Below are 22,576 nucleotides of genomic sequence, written 5' to 3' on the forward strand. Positions count from 1 at the left end.
GAAAGCACGGGTTTATTAGCGTATAATAAAACTTCTTGCGTGGCCGTGTAACGCTTTCGAGCACTTTCGGCACGTTTATGACCTCGCTCTACCAACTATTCTATGCTTAGGATCCGTTTTAGCGGCATTCTTAACCTTCCGTCGCACCCCGCCACGATTTTCGACCAGCCACCGCAAGCTAAGAAGGGGAAGCGGACCAACCGCAGACGGCAGCACCACCTTCTTCATCCGGTTATCTATTTTCAGTGCACTGGCTCGAGCCCATAGATACCCTCTCCACTTGAACGTGCTCCTCCCCTCCTGGCAACCAACTACAAGCGAAAAACCACTCAATGTAGGCAATGTTACTCATTTTGAAAGCAAAGTGACCCCCTATAAACCAGGAGATCGTTGTATACGTCTATTCAGGCAACGCTGCGGGTCATCGCCCGATGCTTGCATCGGTGGTTACGCAAATTTGACATCAGAAGATTGGAATAAAAGCATATTGGAATAGTTTAACGTTATAGGGCTACTTGATCCGTTTATCAACAGTACATCATGATTGCTGACTGGAAGGGATAAATGATGTGTTACCGAAAACGTATTTTTCTCCCGCACTATATTTAAGTATTACCCGAAGTAGCCGCTACTGTCAGAGTTGTCGGACGGTCCTACCGCTGTCGACCAGATGTAGGAGTCGTCGGACTATCTCGCCGCTGCCACCATTTGAAGGAGATGAAGGTCGTAGACAGGAACTCGGTGAACAGGATTTATTTACATATTAACAGTTTAAGCAGGATACATTGGCAGACTAGCGCGACTCCCATATGGAGCCCGCAAAACTAACATACAGCAAACAGTTTATGAGCACACAGCTCACTAGTACATTTCTAGTATGACAGAGCACTCAGCTCCCGACAACGAGCACGACACGAGCACCCCCTAGCAACCGGCAAACGCTGCTTATAAGCCCTTGCTCGACGTCATAGTTCGACGTCATTCAAGATGGCCCGCCTTTTTTGGAGGATGAGGTGTGTCGACTTGGAGGATGAGGGCTCACATACACGTGCCGCACATACACACAGGTGAAAAGGCCGGACAGTTCTCGGTACCGCCCAGCTTTCAGTGCCGACGTCAGAGGGCTTCGTAGAACTCTGCTTTGTCCCGGGTGGCTCGGCCAAGTACCAATTTCCTGAGTTGATCGCGCGCCACGTGGCTGCCGGCCCTTCGCAGTTCTCCGAAGGGCGCCCCGTCTGGTGGGCTTGGAACACGTGCAGCGGGCTGAAAGCTGGCACGTTGCCACCCCGTACGGCCATTCTTAACACTACCAACAGATGAAATTGCGCTGTTTCTCGCATCAGTGCGGCGAGAGTGTGACACGCCCGATTTCTGTTAAGCCTTTGTGACGATCGGTCAATGGGAACGACACTGCTAAAGTTCCCGGAGCGTGTCGGCCTTGTCGCATGAGCAGCAACGCGTGCGAGAAAAAAGAAAACATAGTGGAGGACTTCGGGAGCAGAAGGAATCTAACGTTTCTTTTATTGAATGCCGGGACGTTCTTTGTCTATCGAGGCTCCGCGGCATCTAGAGCGACGTCGACGAGAAATCGTATTATTTATTGCGTTAGTTTGCCTTGGGGCATAAAAAGGAAGCGTTACACGTAAGTGTGAAGCTTTGTCTCTTGCATAAAGTTCAAAAAGGAGAGGTGATGAGGGCCCGAGATCTAATTGTGTAGGTCTGGCGGTCGATTAGGGTGGAGACCCATACGGCTCAGGTGACGTCGTCGAGCCGATCGCAGACCAAGGCATGTCCAAAGCAAGTGATGTAGGTCTGCCTCCCGTACTGGCGCAAGACAGTATGGGCATCTAGAGGAAGGGTCGATATATATCCGTACTGCGCGCGAATGGACGGTGCGACAGCCGCACTCACGCGAACTCTTCGGAGCGACACCTCCTCTTGACGGGTGAGGCCACCCAGGAGGTCCGAACCACACGGAGATAGAGAGCTCGCGTGGTGTGCCGAAGAATTTCTTTCTGAATATCCATTGTTTCAGAATGCGGGAGCATGAGCAGAGGAAACGGGTGCACAACCGTCAAGGGATAGCATGCAGCGTCTGCCGCGGTATGAGCTGGTACACTTGATTGACGAATAAAACAGACTCGAACCGAGAGTGGACAAGTCGTCGCACAACGGTGAAAGTCCATCACTGCACCAGCTGAACGATCGACGCGACGGAGTGAGCGCACCGCTCGCGTCGAATCGGCGTAGAGGATCACGCTTCCTGGGCTTTGCACCTTGGCGATGGCCACAGAGCGGTCAGGCCATCGCGGAGTGCAACTATAGCTCCGCCAGTACCGAGTGTAAGAGTTGGGGTCAGGCATGAAATAAGTGGTAGCTGGCCCATGCCGTCGTCCGACTCATCCACGCTGAGGACGTTGTTGAATGTAGGGACTTGTTCTCATTGAGAACGAGGAATATGGGATTTATTTACAATAGCTACATGAAGGGTAGAACGTTACATTTCATCAGTCTAGCATGACTGAAAGAGAATGCAAAACGAACAGCCGACAACGGCTGCTTAAAAACACTCTGTGCTCCCTAGATCCCTAGGTGAGGGAAAACTGCCGTTCAACCTTCGACCAATGGGAACGTCCAAAGTCATCGTAATCGACCCGCCTTTGAGGGGGAGGGTTCACCCACTCACTTCCGCACTTTGGTTTCACTGAACACACCGAGGTGAGAAGGTTCTCGTAGACAGAGGTCTTGACCCGAGCAGGCGCCTCTTGATCCCAGAGCTGACCCCGCAGTCAGTAGCCGCCGCGTCTGTCCATTGACTGTGACGACTTCTGGGGCCCGTGAGAAAGCACCGCAAAACACCATTTTCCAGGAGCTCTCGCTCCAAGCAAACCGTGAAGGCGTCAGCAATTCAACTAACAATACTCGGCCCGCCGAACGTGGCTAGACATGCCGGCGCCGTTGGGCTGTTGAGGCGGCTCATTGTTGTCTTTACAAAGTGAGTCGTCGTAGCGGGCTGGGAAGGGGTCGGAGGTCGCGTATCCAAAGATCGCCAGTCCCCGCAGGCCGATCGTAACAAGGGGTAGCATGCGAGGTGACACCGTAGAGGCGTGGGAGCAAGTTAGTCTTCTGAAACAAAGCCCAGACCACCCAGACAGAAAGTTTGTTCATTCAAATGCGCTGGTTGAGCGCACCAATTTTTCCTGTCAAGCCTCGACAGTTCCATTGAATGACACCTGGAAGCGACATGCTGGTGATGAGGCAAGCTATATTCGAAAGTTAGCGGCTAGAACAGCCGACAGATTTTGCAGCTGTGGAGCTACAAAATGGAGGAGTTTTGTTGTAGACAGAGCACCAGAAGAGACAGGCACAGATTGAGATGACAGCGATTCCTATTCGTGCATATTCATGCTTGATCGAGTGACTCGTTGGCGTATTAGGGCTCGACGCTGCATTAGGCGACGAAGTTCTTGCAGCGATCCTATAGGCGTTGATCTAGCTCAGCTAACGCGGACTCCGTGTCAAGTTCGTACATCGGCGTTGGAGCAGGCACGTCAGATGTGCCTTTTCGGCTACATCACTATAAGTCGGCTTGCTAAGAGACGTAATGATGGCTTCAACTTGCTTAACGTCAGTATAGTCTTCCTCAAGTAGTGCGAAGCGGTTGGATGTGGGAACCCCACCAGTCGGTGTAAATCAGTTCGCCCTCTTGGTGTTTCTCCGGTGACTCTTAAGCTTAGCCTCATTGGCGCGTCACTTCGTGGGGCAGGCCTTGTCAGTGATTCCCTTGGTCATTCGATTTACATACGCCACACTTGTACGTGGTAGCTTCTTCCGGTGCCATGCTGGAGTCTGATACATGTGGACAAAAGGTGCGCTTATGTCCTAGTCGGAAACATTTGTAGCAATTGACTACTGCTGGCCGATAAGGGTGCAACTGTTCAAGACAGCCGTAGTAAACAATGCACTCATAAGGCTTGGTAGGATTCCGAGAGGTGACTATACATGTGCGTCCTTGTCCCATGTAACGGGCACAACCACCTGTTGCGAGGAGCAGATTAGATCCTTCACCAAGCTCTGTGGGTTTTCACCAGGGTCCACACCGGCCACAACATAGCGCCGAAGGTCCGAACCAGATGTCAGGTAAGCTTGTATTGGTACTGAGGATGTTTCAGAAGTGGCCACAGACTGCAGCGTCCGTGTACGCTCCACGTCCTGGAGAGAGCGCACCCAAACAGATACAGTGTTCGTACCTCAGTGGGTGGTAAAGCCTTGAAAGTTAATAGTCTTGAGGCAGGAATTCAGGGCATGTTGGAGCACCCGGTTAGAGAACAACGTAACGTCAAAGCAAGCCAGGTGCTAGATGGCCACTTTGTAAAGCGGCTCCGACAAACGTAACGAGGGGAACGCTTCTGGAGCACCTATACATCCCCGCTTAGACCCCAGGGGTGCCATCGATGTGGCTGATGCAGGAGACGACGCGTCTATTCGGGGTTCGTCAGCAGTGGTAGAACATCGTACATCCTCCGTCGGCACAGAAATGTCCATGTTTGTAGGTGTTGCAGAACAGTGATGAGACACTGTCGGCGTTGCATTCACGGCAGCCATAAGCGGCGAGGCTGTCGAGCACAATTGGAGAATCGCTGACACGCACGAAGTCAACGCACCTTGTCGACTGCGGGGCCGAGCGACGCTGCTGGGAGCCAGGCTTCTGATTCTCAGAGCGGCCGGAGCTCCCCCTTAGGCCTTGATCCGCGCTGATGACCACTCGAAGAGGTGCCAAGCGGTGTCTGCATGCCGCACAATTCCTCGGTATTTTTTTTTTTTTTTTTTACTGCAACGTAATTCCCAGAGGTAGAACACTGCGCATCGAAGGGAACGAGACACCTCTGCAATATTAAAACGACTCGAAAAAAGGAAGATAAAGGTAAGTTGGATTCGTAAACTATACTGATGCAATGCTGAGAACGTCAGTCTTAACCGTTAGCAGAATCTACCGCATATGCTCACAATCTGTTTTGCAGTGGCGTGAAAGCGGTGTCTGCATGCCGCACAATTCCTCGGTATTTTTTTTTTTTTTTACTGCAACGTAATTCCCAGAGGTAGAACACTGCGCATCGAAGGGAACGAGACACCTCTGCAATATTAAAACGACTCGAAAAAAGGAAGATAAAGGTAAGTTGGATTCGTAAACTATACTGATGCAATGCTGAGAACGTCAGTCTTAACCGTTAGCAGAATCTACCGCATATGCTCACAATCTGTTTTGCAGTGGCGTGAAAGCTACGTGGCGCGTCAGGCAATCAGAGGAACCAATTTGCGGATGGTGTCAATCGGCGACGTATCAATCCGCCCCTCTTCCACGCCGCTGTCACTATTATGCTAAAAAGTAACGTATTATAGAGGCAATTATTTAGGATGTTTGAAATTAGACAGACATTCACGCATGCGTTTGGCTGTACTATGTATCTGCAACATAACTGTCGCCCGAAGCACGGAACTACAGAACACTTCCAACAGTCTACTTTCAAGGGCTGCGCAGTCTCACAGGGAAGAAAAAAAATCACGGTTATAGGCACTGCTACGCCTCACACCATCTCAACCCTGAAGAAGGAGCCGGTCAAGCTACGAAACATCGGGTTTTACAATAAGTTTTCGTTGAAGTTCCTTTACTATTTCATTCGGATGTTACCAGCTGCGGGCAGGGGGGAGGGCCCTGATTTCTGCCGAAAGTTTACCTTTCATCCTATTGCGTGCTACAGGCCGATTTTGAGGCGTAGATAGTTAAACAATGAACAAGAACTAACTTGCATTCTGAAGTACGAAATTCCGGAAAGAGAACATTCCTCTTCATTTTCCGCGCTTGTAAACCATACCTTTTCTTCCTAATAAATTAAAATCAAGTAGCCAAAGAATGTGCCGCTTGACTAAAAAGCCGATTTAGTGCTGTATCCCGCAGCTTGCAGCAACTGGCGTAGTTCACGCTCCGTTCTTACGCGGACGCGGACTGCGGTCTTGAGGGAAATCTTTGATTGTACAGTAACAGCTATAGCCGTAAAGCCGGAACCGTCTCTGAGCGGTTGAAGGCCAAAGGAACCTGTCTTATCCTTAGGGTAACGCTAAACTTGGGCAAAAGTTCGTTTCAATGCTTCCCTCCAATGCCTTTAGCTATCGCGCGTGTTATGGAAGGTCAAGTGGTTCTTCGAATGAGCTCACCATTGCGATGGCCCTGCCGATCGCTAGGAGCCGGTCAAGCTACGAAACATCGGGTTTTACAATAAGTTTTCGTTGAAGTTCCTTTACTATTTCATTCGGATGTTACCAGCTGCGGGCAGGGGGGAGGGCACTGATTTCTGCCGAAAGTTCACCTTTCATCCTATTGCGTGCTGCAGGCCGATTTTGAGGCGTAGATAGTTAAACAATGAACAAGAACTAACTTGCATTCTGAAGTACGAAATTCCGGAAAGAGAACATTCCTCTTCATTTTCTGCGCTTGTAAACCATACCTTTTCTTCCTAATAAATTAAAATCAAGTAGCCAAAGAATGTGCCGCTTGACTAAAAAGCCGATTTAGTGCTGTATCCCGCAGCTTGCAGCAACTGGCGTAGTTCACGCTCCGTTCTTACGCGGACGCGGACTGCGGTCTTGAGGGAAATCTTTGATTGTACAGTAACAGCTATAGCCGTAAAGCCGGAACCGTCTCTGAGCGGTTGAAGGCCAAAGGAACCTGTCTTATCCTTAGGGTAACGCTAAACTTGGGCAAAAGTTCGTTTCAATGCTCCCCTCCAATGCCTTTAGCTATCGCGCGTGTTATGGAAGGTTAAGTGGTTCTTCGAATGAGCTCACCATTGCGATGGCCCTGCCGATCTCTTGTTGAAAAGCAAGCTGTTTCTTTCTGAAGGCATGGTGACCACGACGCCAGACGTTGAAGTAATGCAGGGGCTACGGCCAGGGGCGTAGCCAAGGGGGGGGGGGGGGGGGGCTTATGAGGCTTCAGCCCCCCCCCCCCGTAATTTTTTCGTGCTGTCCATGCGCCGCCGCTCAGAACAACCCCCGGCGCCGGAAATCATGCTCGATTTTGTCTAAAATGTCCGTTTCACGCTCGAAAAGACATTTTAGTGCGAACATTGCGAAATTGGGCCGGATTTCGCGGCAACGCTCATGCACCGGGAGTCACGTGCATATCGTAACGCAAGGAGCTCCATCCGAGCACAAAATACCAAAGCCGTGGCGGGCGGGCTCGTCGCGGCATCTCGAGGAGGCCGCGGAATCGGGAGCGCGTGGATTTCACTTATGACACTTTATGGGCATAAAGTTCTAATAAACTTTTGATGCAAAAGGTGCATTTTTATTTCCAAAGTCGTGCTTTAGATTTTCAATTCCGGAACTTTGTGGGCCTAATGTTGTTATAAACATTTGACGCCAAAGGTGCACTGACTTTTCTAGTCTTAGATCGGAACATACAACGAGACAAGCCAAATCAATACACTATCAGACAAGTTGACAAAACACGCAGCGAGATACGATGAGACGAAGCGTTGTGGTGGTTCATTTGTGCCGTCATGTCGCATAAAAAATATAAACTTTTGTTTTTCACCTACGCCAAAGGATCCATGTCAAGACACTAAAGCCAGCCAGGGTAACTACGTTCTCATTTATTTTTTTTCCTTTGACTTTTATTCGTGAGGACACATTGAGCCTCTTAAATGTTTTTATTCTCGCTACCCTACCCGCGGGCTGCCAGAGCGAGCCAGAGCGCATGCGTTTTTCTTGTGTTGCCCCGAAAACACCGCGCGGCGTACTTCGGTGCGGGTGTGGTTTTCTCTGACCGAGTGAATTTTCGCCTGGCAGGGGTTTGGACGCCTTCTGGCTTGCAGACGAGAAAAAGAAACAATGGTCGCTTACCGCCATCACTGGTAAGACCTGACGGATTACACCGTGTTCACTTGAGCTCAACCTCTCCGGGAAGTCTTGTCTCGCCGGTGTAAAATACCGAGCACTATGCGTTTCGTTCTCGGCGGACCAAGCGTCTCACGTTTTCTTCGATATTCATTCGGTAGCCAAATTAGGTGCCCAAAGTAGGCATTGGATTGTGACCAACATACTCTGTTTTGCGTTTTTTTTTTCATTTCGGTGCCCCCGCCCCACAAAAGGAAAAAGAAAGATACATTGTAGCGGCACAGCGAATTGTCGCATGGTGATAGTTTGTTACTTCATTTGCGGAAAGTAATCGGCCACGGCACGCTTCAGTTGCCGGATACTATTATTATATTATTGTGATAGCAGCTATATAAATACTCCAGGCGCAATCCTGCTGTCGCCGTCGCCCTCATGTTTCGTATGAAGTCTCAGGGTAAATAACGTCGTAAATGCGCGCCGCATGCTGTATGTGCGAGTGAAAGAGTAGGGGGGGGGGGGGGTGGAATGGGTGAGCCGACGATGGTGGCTCAGTCTTGCGTGCGCAAAGGAGAAAAGCGGGGAGCAAGCGCGCCGCCTTCCGTCACACGCGATACATCGGATGGAGTGGATGGAAAGGGGGTGGGATCTAAGATTCTGTGAATCTGTGATTGCGCTACATGTTTATTTGCCTTGTTTGACACATTATATACAGTGACTTTTTCTTAGATACGTAGATTTATTGGAGACTTATACGTATATTTAAATATCTTGTTGCGAGGTTTTGTGTATACGTGCAGTGAACTTTCTTTCCAGTGACAGTTTTTTGCCCTTTATCAAGCATTTGTATATTCCATTCTATCTTCGCATTTCTAACGAACGAGGGCGAGTTAAATGAAAGTGAGCCTACCCACCCCGCGCAATAATGGTTCGGTTCATTATCTGCGAGGCATGCGCGTAGCACACAGGCATCTTTCATTTACAAAAGTGACCCGCAGATGTGAGAGTAAATGTTCTTTAATGCTCTCATACACTGGATTGAACATGGTTGCGTGACGTAATGGACACTTCAGAAGTTCAGCAGTGGGGTGCCGTGAATGTTTTGACAGCTGAAGATGCTTCCCAAAAGGAAATTATTCGCCGTATGGCTGCCGTGTACGTTGAACTGCATTTCATTGGACACTGTGAAGCATTGGAGCAAACGGTTTAAAAAGGACGTGAAAGTTGCAAAGACGATCCAACACCGGGCCAAAGCCATCGTGCAATCACCCCCAACACAAGTGCAAAAGTTGATGAGTTGATGAGACAAGAACGGAGGATAAAGATCGATGAACTGGCAGAGCGTGCGAACATCAGTCGCAGTTCGGTTCACACCATAATTCATGAACATCTCGGTCATCGGCTCTTGTGTGCGCAATGGTTGCCCAGGATTTTGAACCACCGCCAGAAGAAGGTTCTGCGCTGCCTTGACTCGTCTGATCCGGTATCACAATGAGGGTGACGACTTCTTGTCTGCAATTGTGATCCGGGACGAACCATGGTGGCACTACTACTAGCCTGAAACACGACGGCAAAGCTTACAGTGGGAACATTCGAATTCACCGCCCCCAAAGAAAGCAAAGGCCGTCATTTCCACCGGAAAGGTGTTGTTTATTTTTTTTTTCGATCATCAGGGGCCCATTACTGACAGAATTTTCTAAAGCCGGAGAGACTATCAATCGTTCCCGATATTGTGAAACGCCGGATCGGCTGCATGTCGCAATCAAGAACAAACGACGTGGAAAATTGACGAATGGGGTCATCTTGTTCCACGACCTGGCTATGGTGTTGGGCTGCTGAATACGAGGTCGCGGAATCGAATCCCGGCCACGGCGGCCGCATTTCGATGGGGGCGAAATGCGAAAACACCCGTGTACTTAGATTTAGGCCTACGTTAAAAAACCTCAGGTGGTCGAAATTTCCGTAGCCCTCCACTACGGCGTGCCTCATAATCAGAAAGTGGCTTTGACACGTAAAACTCAATAATTTAATTTTTAATTATTCCACAATGCCCGTCCCCACGTCGCTGATGTGGTTAATACAAAACTGGCAAAGTTCAAGTGGGAAACGCTGCAACATCCGCCATAAAGCTAAGACCTGTCACCTTGCGACTTCCACATTTTGGGGCAAATTAAAAAAACAGCTTAAGGTAAACGGATTCATGTCGGACGATGGCGTGAAAGGGTCAGTTGCAGATTTGTTGAAGCAGCAACCTAAGGAGTTTTATGAGACGGGAATCACCCGACTCGTTAGTCAATGGGATAAATGTCTAGATGCTCATGGAGGCGACTTTTAAATTAAGTACCCCGTTTGTCATATATTTGCATTGGCTCACTTTCATTTGACTCGCCCTCGTATATTCTGCAGAACTTCTGCTTTTTATACGTGCTCTCTGCTGCGACTATAATTTCGGTGCAATTACTCACGATACACGACCGGTGACAGCTGCTCCTGCGTAATACAGTGGAATAAATGACAGCGTCATTGAGATTTTTCACTGGCCGTTGCATATGTACAAGAATGTAAACAAGGTTGCTGAATGACAAAGTTTCATTAACATATTTGTCCTCAACTTGTTCATTTCATGGCCTTTACATTTGTTATATCAGTGGCATGCACTGCTTTGCCGGTTTCGAACTGATATAGTTCTAAGGATCGTGTGATATTTTCTTTACTTATTAAATAGAAAAAAACATGGAAGCATTGATATCAGTTATTTTGAACATAATTTCTGGCACATACGAGTACATATTTTTATTAAAAAATACATATATTACTTGTTTTGACTTTGACTTGCTTTGAATTCGTTTGTAGCATCTTTGGCAATGGTAATGCAGTTATTATTCATTATTTGATCTCTCGACAAATTGTTTAAGAGGAAGCTTTAGCTCGGGCCAAACTCCGACGCGGCCTGTTCAAATAAATGTAAAACGCAGAAATGCTTTTCCGAGATAACACCTGGATCACTTTTAATGGAATTTGTTGAATTTGAGAAAGTTAACTTCTAGTATCTGTTGGAAGCGGAAGTTCGATTTAGGGCCTGAATTTTGTTTAAAATATTTTGAAAAATTTGAAAGTGCAAAAAAAATAGAAGCACGACGTTTACAAACTAAAAGCTCTTCATCAAAAACAGATATCACGGTTCTTCAAACGGCATCTATTATAAGCGTCAAAGCGGACAAATTCGGTATGTCAATTTGTATCTTACGTGAATTAGTTACGTGGTCCACAAGGGCTTTGCGAAAGCCTTATTTCGATAATGCTAAATTGTTTGAGATTCATTTATAACATATCAATTTTGTGCGCTGTAGATGTACTATCAGATGCAATTCACAAAATTGTGATATTATTTTTCATTGTTGAGTTAGAGTTTCAAACGTGATAGTTTCGTTTCCTGAAAATTTGAGATTTGTGCCAATTTTTTATAAAACATTTACAACCTTACTGAAAAAGTTGAAACCAGAAGACAGTAGAAATTAAGTTTTTCTTTTAAATGCAACAAGCCTCATCAAATTTTGTGCAGTGGCTGCCGAGAAAAACTAATTCACCTTCTACATGTATTTAGATAGGAGCATCCGAAATAAAGCTTCCTCTTAAGGAGGAGGCCAAGCTGCAACTTGAGCCCCCCCCCTCCCCCCCCCCCCCCGAACGAAATTTCTGGCTACGCCACTGGCTACGGCACCAGGAGAGCCTGAATGACCCACTCGCGAGCTGGAATCTGCTCGTTTAGGACTAACTGCGACTGCGCAGAGACGCGGACGACAGGGCTACATGCGCACGCAGGAGTCAATTTTTCTTGAAGCTGTAATACAGATTTATTTGCGCTTAAAAAGACACCGAAACCTATTAGGCCAAGCTGAAGGGGCAGGCAATCGATTTAAGGTGCGCAAACTGTCGTTTTTTCTTAGAAGGAGCTTACACACTCTCACAACGTTCTAAATGTAGGGCACGTTTCGTGCCGCCACTGTGATGTCAGCTACCATAACGTACATTGTCGCGTTCGTAAATGTCGAATTGCAGTCAACCACTGGGCAACCACCGAACGCTGTGGAATACGTAGGGCACATTTACCAAGACGCGGTGGAAGGCGGCCTCATAGCCACTATTACCTCCGGGTCCATAATTTCTTGAACGGGTCCTGTCGCAGTAGCATGGTTCGCTTGTGTTCCCTACAGTGTGGTGTTTCTTTTGTTGGGATAACAATTATAAGGACACTTCGAACGAATGTTTGCCTTCCTTGTCGCCGTCGTTGTGACGTTCTTTCAGCATAAATTCTAAGTGCAATATGATTCCATTACACTTTCGCGCCGTATGCTGTGAGCGCGAGGATGAGCCGAGGGTGATGGCGCGCTACATGTTGAAAGCGCGGTAGAAGGGAGGCGGGAGAGCACGCGCGTATCGTGGTCTAGCCAACACCACCTAGATAGCACAAGGCCTGTTTACTCCGATCCATGAAGTCCCGCTACATGGGCCGAAATTTCCACAGAGAAGGCTGGCGTGATGAAAGCAGTGACGTCAAAATCACTGTTGCCTACTCGCGAGCCTCCCCATTAGATTCTTAGGCAGTTGGACCAGGTAACATGACGTCATGGATAGGAGTGACAAGGCCTTGTGCTTCTAGGTAATGTTGATCTAGCCCGGCCGTGGGAGCGCATGGCGCGGCTGAGCGCATACGCTGCCTGCGCGCCCTAGCTTGGAGGTAGTCTGCAGCGGGTGCAAAGATAGGCGAGCCGAGATGTCTGGTGGTTACATGTGTGCCATATTCCCGGGAGCCTACTGTTAGGTGTCTCAAGTTTCGGAGACGCTTTTTTGAATGTTAGCAGTCATCGAGTGAAATCTGTTCACGTTGGCCTCTGCGCGCGTGACACCATGCTTGGTAATTAGCGAATGTTTACTGCAATCCGTAAGACCGATGAAACTACGAAACTTTCTTAAATGTAGATGTGCAATGTTTTGCTGTCGCTATTAATGCTCCGCCTTTCAGAAGCGATGGCGGCTTTTCTTGCTTTGGCAGCAAATTTTTATTATAATTGGTTCCTTGTACTTTCTCGTGTTACTATGAGCTTTACACAATGGGAAAGCTATGATGCTTAGCCTTCTTACATACCCTCACACAACTGTCACAGTAGCTCTGTACAGCTGCATTTTTTGAGCATCTGCGATAAGCATGCAATACATTGAGCAGTAATATAAGCTATCTTTCATAGTGGTGTCTTGTAACCAAATCTGTTAATTACTGCTATTGCAAGAGTGATCTGTGACTGCACCAATGAGAAACATAATGCCCAGTAACACTGCGCCCTAGAGACACTAATACATTCGAAGCAGCCAAATCTCATTGCCTACACTCCAGCCTGTTCAAGTAACTTGGCTCCAGTGTTTGTGATATGTGTAGATTATAAGGTTCCAGGGGGCATCACATGATACAACAATGGCCATATATTTTTCTTTATTACTAAGAAAAAACATCCATCATTGAGGAGAACACGAGTCACGCAGAGCTATAAGGCATTGCATGACAGTACAAGTCTCATATAGAAAACCATGTGTAATCCAAAAACCATGTACAAGTTCACAATACACAACCACAGCGCTCAAAATTTTTTCCATTCTTAATATCATACCAACGTGAACAGCTCATGCATACCGGTGACCACAAGACATATTGCAGGTATTTACTTGTACCTATTACTTGGACATGCCAAGCATCAAGATGGATATGTAATGAAGAAAAAATGGTCCCCCTTATACATAAGTAAACAATGAAAGGCTTCCACAGATGAAATCAAATATGAACTAGCCCCAGACAATGATTGATGACACATCAAAAAAATTTGTTCCAAGCTTGGCATAAAAATAACAAATGAGGGAACTTGAAAATGAAGAACAGAAACTAGATGAACAGTTCTGTATTGGCTCAGGACTGTTGCATTCATTTCTTGTGTCACAAAATCTACAGATTCAATGGAAGACTACATTGTTCGCTTCGCTCTGGTCAGAGGAAATGAGTATGTGTGCATATTGAAAAAAGAAAGATAAAAACAACAAACATATACTGGATGCTACTTGTCACCTGAATAAATAGAACCACAGCGAACATGAAACACAGAAACCTTTACCACAAAAAAGTGACCATTCCCATAGCTTGGTTGGCTGAGAAAAACAGCTTGTTATTTGTCGTGCCACAGGCTTACAAGAATGGTTAATTTTGCGACTTTGCAAGTTATAAGAATATAAGAAAAAATGACAGAGGAAACAAGTGTGCTCACCAACACTCGGCAATGTGGACATGATATCTGTGTAGCTTCACATTCATGGCTACACATAAATGTCAGGAAATTGTCACAAAACATTTTTCAAAAGATGCATCACCCTGTCTGTGAGATATGATTAGCATGCAACCGGGGCAGTAGCCAGCCACTTACCATCCTGCATCATTGGATATGAATACTTGCATGACCACCCCTTATAGCTGCTAGCAAACACCCATTGAGATTTCTCATGCAGTCATGTACAAACTGCTTTTTACTCTTGAGCACTGGCAGGTTAGCTTTTGTATATAAGGCAAAGAAGACATGTCTCTTCACATGTTTAAAAATTTCTCAAAATACACTAAGTGTCATATTCACAGAATTGTCCGTGGTGTCAGAGAATTGTTCGTGGTAACATGTAAATTGTCCCATGTCAAACGGGCAAATTTAGTGACACTTCAAGTACATGCCCTTTGCCTCGCTGAGTGTCGTTTCAGAGGTGTGGTGCTCAACAGCAAAATGAAGTGTCATTTGGGATTGATGAGAATGAAGACTTAAAATTGTACAGCTTGATATAACTTAGCATTTAAAATTTTAGAAGCAGTTACTCTTTTATTACAAAAATAAATGCTTATTTAGAATAAATCTTGCAATAAAAATAAAGATATCATAATGTTGTTAACACACCTATTTGCTTTGAGTCAATACATGCACGGAACATATAGAAAATCTAAAGAGTCAAAAATGGCGAAATCCGCCTGGAATGAGTGTTTCAAGCTTATTCTGGCTTCATTAATACTATAGAGATGTTCATAAGCTCTGAAATTATGAAAAAGTGGTCTTAGAATTAGTGCCGATTCTGTGGTGAGCATTTATTTAATATTACTGATGCACTGTTACCGAGGCTACACACTTCAGCCCAATGAAGTGAGTTCATTGGACGCAATCCCTGGCAAGTGCACTCCACACCAAGTGTTATTAGACATTTCTATCTGACAGCCTGGGAGTGACACTAAAGGCAAAGTGCATTCGCTTGAAGTGTCACTAAATTTGCCTGTCTGAGGTATAAGGTGCACCTTAATGAAATGAAATGGGACTTACCAACCAACAAAACATAGTAACAACATGGACAACTACACACATATGTCACAACAAGAACATCACTGCTTCATGATATCAATTACTCAATTGTAGTTCTACTGTCAGCATCTGTATAGCATTACAGTTTAAGAAACTCAGCACTGGACTGTAATATGCTGTGTACAGTATAATGGCCAGGGCTTTTTAGAAAGCTGTGTTGGGAATGTTCAGATATTGGTCACACAGAGGTTGGAAATTTGCATAAAAACTGCAGCACAGCAAAAACTTAACTCTAGTGCCTACACAACAGGCACTGATTGGTCCTTGATTATTGCTTACATACACGAATGAGAATGAGTTCATGAAAGTAACCAAACTTGCCACATACCATGAACAATTCCCACGGACAGCTCTCGACAGTGTGAGAGCATCGGAGACAGCATACATCATAACAGCTCCACTCATGCAACATACACAGAGAACTAAAGCAAAAATTTCCACCAAACTTCAAACCTTCACTTAATTGCATGATGCATCCACTACATGATAAACAAAACACGAACTGAGCATTGCACCCACTTTTTGGTATTGCAGATGCTGAGAATTTGATAATATATACACTAAAAAGGCATCGAGAATGATAACATCTATATTAAACTGCATTCCACTCACTCTGTGTTTCAAGCATGAAGTATCACACTATCTGCAACATGGCTGAACTTTGGGAAAAGTGGCAGTGTTCACAGAAGGCTACAATGCCCTGAAGTTACAAGGTTGACGATGGGAGTGCTGTAAACATCTTTCGACAGTGATATGAATCAGGTCTCCAGAAATGGCCAAAGATGGCAAAAGCTACACATTCAACAGCTACTTCAGAGCCTGCTGAAGTCACAGTACACTCAATCATACAATGCATGAAAATTTCAAAAACAAACATAGATTGTCTCCACTTGCATTACTGATATAGCAACCCACTGAAACTATTCCCACTCCACAGTGTCACTGCTTGCAGGGAAGAGGGCATTCCCTTTGCAGCCTCAGAATCCTCAGCGCTTAAACCAAGTGAAAAAATAACTTGGCTGTTTCATTGCATTAGTTTATATGGAAAACAAAAACTTTGAATGGTAACAGTGCTAAGTTGCTAGAATTAAACATAAACATGATGAGTAAAGAAGCACCTAAGTGCTCTAATGGTATTTTGACTGCACATGGCAGCAAGATAAATGGCCAAAAAGTGCAGTGGTAATAGAATCCCTATTTTAAGTTACAGCACAAAATAGCCAAAGCTTGGAAAATGAACCTTCTTTCGGACTCGTGTCAGCCTTACTTTTTTTTCTTCACACTTCATTGCTCTCCAACTGCACTTGATGTTCCAAAACTACAAGTACACTCACTCACCCACTCACTCACTCCCTTTTCAAAAAACTGTGAATGCACAACTACAGTTGCCTAAAACATTCTATAGGATATGACTTCTGACTTTGAATTAACTATGACAACCTCTGCACAGACAAATCTATCTTGAGCTCATGCAGTGATTCAGCAAGAGTACAATATACACTTGGACACAATGTTAGCTGGCCTGTTCGCATTTCATCAGTTAGTTGTGTTTTGTATTTTGAAAGGTTCTTGGACTACCCTGGATAAGAACTGGGCACTATAAGAACCCATCATGCATTACACAATGGCTGCTTCAATGCCAGCAACTGCAACATCTCAGCAAATTATGTAATCAGTGGTAGGTCCAAACCAGCAGTTCTAATGTGCATGTTTATATGGCAATGTAGCAGATGCTGAGCAATCAAAGAAATCGCCAGTTGTGCATCTCTGAATACCTCACAGCCCTACATTAGACACCTTACAGCTTTGTTCTTACAAACATACAAGGTTGATCAAGTGTTAACTACAAAGAAACACCTCAATTGACTGCTTTCTAGATAGTCCTGTGACCTTAGCACACCCATTGCATCTATACCACTTGGGAAGTGTTGCAAGTACAGACTGTTTCATGAGAGGAATGTGTTCCTGCCCAATCACTTTGGAGCATGAACTACCTACTATCATAGGTCATACTGCGAGTAAGTGCTCATGACCATTTGTTGAAAGTCATTGCTGAAATATCATTTTCAGTGCCTGTTATCGATGGTGCATTTTTTTTTTTTGCACTCTCGCATGTTTCCATTTCCACTCCACAAAGAAAGAGCATGCCGAAAAAGGGTGTAGTGTGGTGTGTCTCAAATTGCAGTAGAGAAGCGATTGAAAAGTTCTCCAACATAGCAAAAAGAACGTGTTGCTTTTGTTGTCTTCACGCATGCCACTAACTTCCGTAGTGACGTTGAAAAGAAAAGTTCATTTTCTGGCATATTAATTAATGTATTGGCTGCACTAATAAAGGCCAGTACTCGATTCAGCATTTTCCAGTTTCGTGCCGATCGTTTACCAGATTCTCAGTACCTGCGCCAAGACATCTCGCCGCCACCTCACACCGCGTATCATTTCCTAGAGTCATCGCCAGCCAGCTACTACGCCACAGGTGGAGAAACCCATTTCTACGGCCGGATACTAGTTTCAACGCCTACTGAATTTTCCGCGCACTAAATTCTAGTCGCGTGCGCTGGCCTCAGCGAGTGTAGGCTGTCGTCTCCTCTCTCGAGACAAGCGGTGGGTAAAGACGGAGTCGCAGCCAGGACAACGTGGGCGCGTCCGTTGCGAGTCAGAAGCAAAGCCACGTCGCGCGTGACACCACAAGCTACGCACGATTCGCCGGGGCCGCGAGCTGCCAGGCCACCTTGAGCGCAAAAAATCCTTGGAGCGATTGCGTCATCCGCAAAACGTCATGCGCCGCGAGGCCCTCGCTTCCGCGTAGCGAGCGAGCGTGGCCGATGTCGCTTGCTCTCTCTCTGCGCACGTTGGCGTAGGCACGGCTCGGTAACGCCGAAGCTGATTGCGATCTCGCTTTCGGATTCATTAAACGCCACCGAACAAGGGAAACTGCGGCGGATCGGGCGGATGCCGCCTGCTTGCTTTTTAGGCCTGGCGCGCGTCGCTCTCGGCATCCTGTCCGCGTTGAGGACAATGAGCGTGATGGGACCCTGCAGGATGCGGGGGATGGGATGGCGATGGGAAGAGAGACCCCAGGTGCGACAAGAAAAGGGCTTTCTTCTTTCAATACCTCTTCTTTTTCTTTTTTTAATCTTTAGCTCTTTTAACGTCTTGCATTGAACACGGTTCTCGGTGTCTGTCCCCCTAAAGCAGTGCGTGAGTCGGGGTCTGCGACGACGGAGGAACGACAAGCAAGCACACAAAACGGCGACTGACAGAACAGATGGAAACCTGCACGAAGAGGGGAGAAAAGAAAAGCAAAACGAAGTCACGCCGCGTCCCACATGGCTGGTAAGCTGCGTGGCGCGTGAACTGAACCCGACCAAGAGCGCGTCACGCAAGTGGGGGGCCTACAAAGGGACGGCGACGCAGGAACAAAACACAGAAACGAATAACGCGTCTTTGTGTTGCCAGCGCAAAACTCTGTTTTGGCACGGAGCAATGACTGCTAAATCACGAAGCGGCGGTCTACGTTTTTTCGGTCAGTGTGTAGGTGAAATCCTTGGTCCCCTCCACATTCCTGCGTTGTTCCTTGTTTTGAGGTAAGGTCGCAGGCTATGATTTAGACAAACAAAAAAAAAAAAAAACCGGACAAACAGCGTGAGAAAGAAGGCGACCTAAAATAACAACTAACACATTTGGGGTCGACACAAATAACTGCCATGCATTCGCTAATGGAGGAGGTACGGGTAAATATTTTCGTGACTTTAACGTCATCTTCAGGGCGCTCAATGGGAGGTTGAGGCTGCAACGACTGGGAGAGCCCTACAAAGGCTCAATGTGAAAGTAAAATGTGCCTGCTCACAACCGCGCTGTTCAATTTCCTTTCTTTTTTTAATCGAAAGGGCAGCCGTGCAAGCAGCTGCTTCTCTGCATGACGTCGCCACTGGCAGGTTATATCGTTTGGCGTTTCTTTTTGCGGCGCCCATCAGGGAAACAATTTTGGGCGACCATAATGCATGGCCCGCACAGGAAGAGTAGAAAACAAAGAAAAGGAACGCTACACCGAAATTATGTACATTGGTCAAACGTCGCTATCTGGGGATCATTACCGCAAGTAAATATTTTCGGCAACAATAGCCTCAGCAATCTACTTCGAGTGTACGCGGTCAGTCAGCCCAATGAGGCCGCCGTAGTACTTCTCTACGTGGGTCAAACACACGAGATGTTCGAGTGCTCGAGTAGCGCGTGCGAAAAAACGACTAGCGCAATACATTTGCGAACCTACCCACATGGTGAGGCGAACTCTTGTGTTCACCATTTTCTTTTCCGATAGAAGTTGTCTCCGGGCACTAAACGAACAGCGTTCTGATGGACGCTGCAACGAACGCAAGCTCGTATTCCAAAAGCGACGCGGCGGAGGCGGGACGTTTCGGCGCCATGGAAAGCGGAGCCCGCGACGCCGAGCACCGTTGTTGCCTCGTATATCGATCTCCGCCTGGCAGTGTCAGGTGAGCTCCCAATGGCGACGACGGGATGCAGCCCGAGAGCGCGGTCGGCTATACGGTATCGCGTTGCCGCCCTGTCAACGAGGCCAGGGTGAGCGAATGCATAAGGCACTGGAAAGAGCGACGTGACACTAGTGCGCGCGTGTGCACACTCCCAACTTGCGGCCCGCTACTTATTTCCCTGTGAGCAAGGTCGAGCTTCAACTGAGGCGGAACAACCATCCTCCCCCTCCTAGTTGCGACACACTAACCTCCAAAGCTTCGCTTCCGCAAAAGCTCGTTTACGCTATCGACCGCTGTCGTAGCTCAAATTGAACGTTTCACCAAATGCCTTCAAGTACTTCGTTCGGAAACGTTGCCGGCGTTTAATCAGCGTGTTGGAGTTATCCCTTCTGCATTGCAATGAGCAGTGCGAAAACTTCTAGGAGCATGAGTGCTCAAAATCGAAAACTGCACAGGCTACCGCGATATCGTACAAAAACCATTTGATATGAATGCAGGAAGTCCGCGGACACTAGAAGACATCGCAACTAAGGAAAAAGAGTGGGTAATCAGACGAGCTCAAGGCTCTTGCCTTCCAAGTGCTTCTCCAGGTCTGAGATAAGGTCCCTGTAGTGGACGGGGTCTAGGTTCTTGGCGAGCAAGTCGAGCAGGAACCACTCGCCCACTTTGCAGCGATCCAGCACGCGTTCCAGGTAGGTGACGTTTGCCAGACGCGCCCGGGATTTGAGCACGTGAAACCTGGCCGGAGCCCAGATGAACAGCACCGAGCGGTACACAAGCACGAGACCGGAGAGCACTGCGAGGATGACGAACCAGAACCAGAGGAAGACGTAGATCTTCTCGTTGATGATGTTTATGGGCAGGATGCACATGGCGTCGTGCTTCTGCACATCGCCGGACGAACCGTACATGTGGAAAGTGCACTTCGTTAGCCTCGGGAAGACCTTGATCATGGGATCGAAGCGGACTGACCAATCCCAATCGGTGAACTCAAGGACCTTGGTGCCGTAGGTCGAGAACTCGCCGCCCAAGAAGTCGTCCATGAGGTAGATCTGGCCGATGACGTTGACGAAGTTGAGGATCTCGCAGAGGAAATAGTAGAAAGTGTACATCCTGTGGTGACCGATGTTGTTCATGAAGTACTCAACCAGAAGCTTGCGGCTGCTCTTCCGCTTGTCGTCGCACAGGATGGGACAGTTGAGGTCAAGCACGAGCGTGCTGATCTTGTTGCCCTCGCAGGCGAGCCACAAGTAGCGGGGCACGTAGAACAACACCGCTTGCAAGAACAACACGAAGCACACCCACTGATAATAGCCGTGGTACACTCGCTGCTCGCCCGGTGTGTACTTGTCCACGCCGGGGTAAGGTACTTGGACGCCAACCTTCTTGTGCCAGGCATCCTTAACGCTGAACGTCGAGTGGATCCAACAGAAGGTGTCCAACACTCGCGTGGGCACGCTGTCCTTGCTAATGCAGTCGATGGGGTCGCCGATGTACTGCCGACTCGTGACCAGGATGCTAAAGGCGATGAGGAGCGCGCACGTCACCTTGTAGTGCAACCTAAACACATGGTTGTCGGTGACGATCGTCTCGATCTTGATGAGACTCTTGAGTCCTCCGAATATTTTATCCATGGCGGAGACGGCTTCGTTTTCGGCAGCGACCAGTTAAAAAAATACACGGTTGTTTCGTTCGTTGCTAAAGCGGCGCGGCGACGCACACAAAGTACGCTCGCCGCCGGCAGCCAGACAAAAAGGCGGTACGACGCTCTCTCTTTCGCGCACTACGCAGACCGCTGTACGCCGCAGCGACGCAGCTGTCAAAAGAGAACGGCCTGCCGGCGAGCAGCGAAGTTGGAACGTCGGCGGCGCGCAGCGTACCCTGCGCGCAACCAACCGTAACGCTCTCAGACAGACCACGTGACTTGCGACGACCAATCGAGTTGGGGCGAGAAGCGCGCCTCGTTTTGAACTATTGTGCGTCCCAAGCGCGTTGCCCGCTTCCTCCTCTCTCGTGAGAACATACGGAAAGGCTGTTGTCGGGAGGAGGATAGCTCGAGAGACGGACGGAACCTTTCTTGTCAGCGGAGTTCCCCCGACCCTCACCAGGAGGGCAAATGCGGGAGGCTCTTGGGGGTTGGGGGGGAGTTTGCTCGGAGGATGCCACGATAATCTGGTGCACTCTCTCTCTCCTCTTCCGAGGAAATGGCGTCGCCTCCGACTCTGCTGCTGAGCCATGCCACCATAGCTTGGCGGCGGGGAGGGCGGGCGAAGCGGAGGGGTCGTCCACCAACTTGCCAGCGGTTTCCCCGCGCTTGGGGCCTTGCTTGCCGATGGCTCGTTGCTGCCCGCTCGTTGTGTGGCCGCCGGTACCAAAAAGCGCGGGTCGATTTCGTCACTTGGAAACGGTTGGGCAAAACGCGGCCAGAGACTCGGTTGCACGTGTGACGACGGCGTGCGTTGGCTTGTCGGTGCGGCAACTTGTCGTCATCGTCGCATCGTCTCGGCGCCGTTCGTTAAAAGAATGCGTCGCGTCTCCGAGTCAAGCGATGCGTAGCCAAGGTCGAACCGAAGGAAAGCAGTCGCCGGGTCGCAGAAATTCCGGGCGGCTGTCACTGCGCTGCCTATTAAAGGCGGGACCGCTCTGGGCGTTGTTTGTTTTGGTGTTGCTGCCGCTGTCACGCTGCCCTATTTTGTCAGAATCTTTGATAAGCCCAACTCTGATAAGGCATGTGTGGGTGGCTTAGTGAGAACGTTGGTA

At 47.8% G+C, this 22,576-nt stretch overlaps 1 protein-coding gene across 1 annotated transcript; it reads right to left on the minus strand.

Moving 5' to 3' along the window:
- Nucleotides 1–13,364: 13,364 nt before the first annotated feature.
- LOC126522445 (innexin inx2-like) lies at nt 13,365–21,715 on the minus strand. The gene has a single exon (XM_055066415.1). The coding sequence runs from the start codon at nt 21,448–21,450 to the stop codon at nt 20,365–20,367; it is 1,086 nt and encodes a 361-aa protein (XP_054922390.1). The 5' UTR covers nt 21,451–21,715; the 3' UTR covers nt 13,365–20,364.
- Between the last annotated feature and the right edge of the window lie 861 nt (nt 21,716–22,576).

Source organism: Dermacentor andersoni, chromosome 6 (genome assembly GCF_023375885.2).
Source record: "Dermacentor andersoni chromosome 6, qqDerAnde1_hic_scaffold, whole genome shotgun sequence".
NCBI lineage: Eukaryota > Metazoa > Arthropoda > Arachnida > Ixodida > Ixodidae > Dermacentor > Dermacentor andersoni.

Coding starts and splice junctions, on each gene's coding strand:
- LOC126522445 (XM_055066415.1), bottom strand. CDS start 21,450: ATGGATAAAATATTCGGAGGACTCAAGAGTCTCATCAAGATCGAGACG.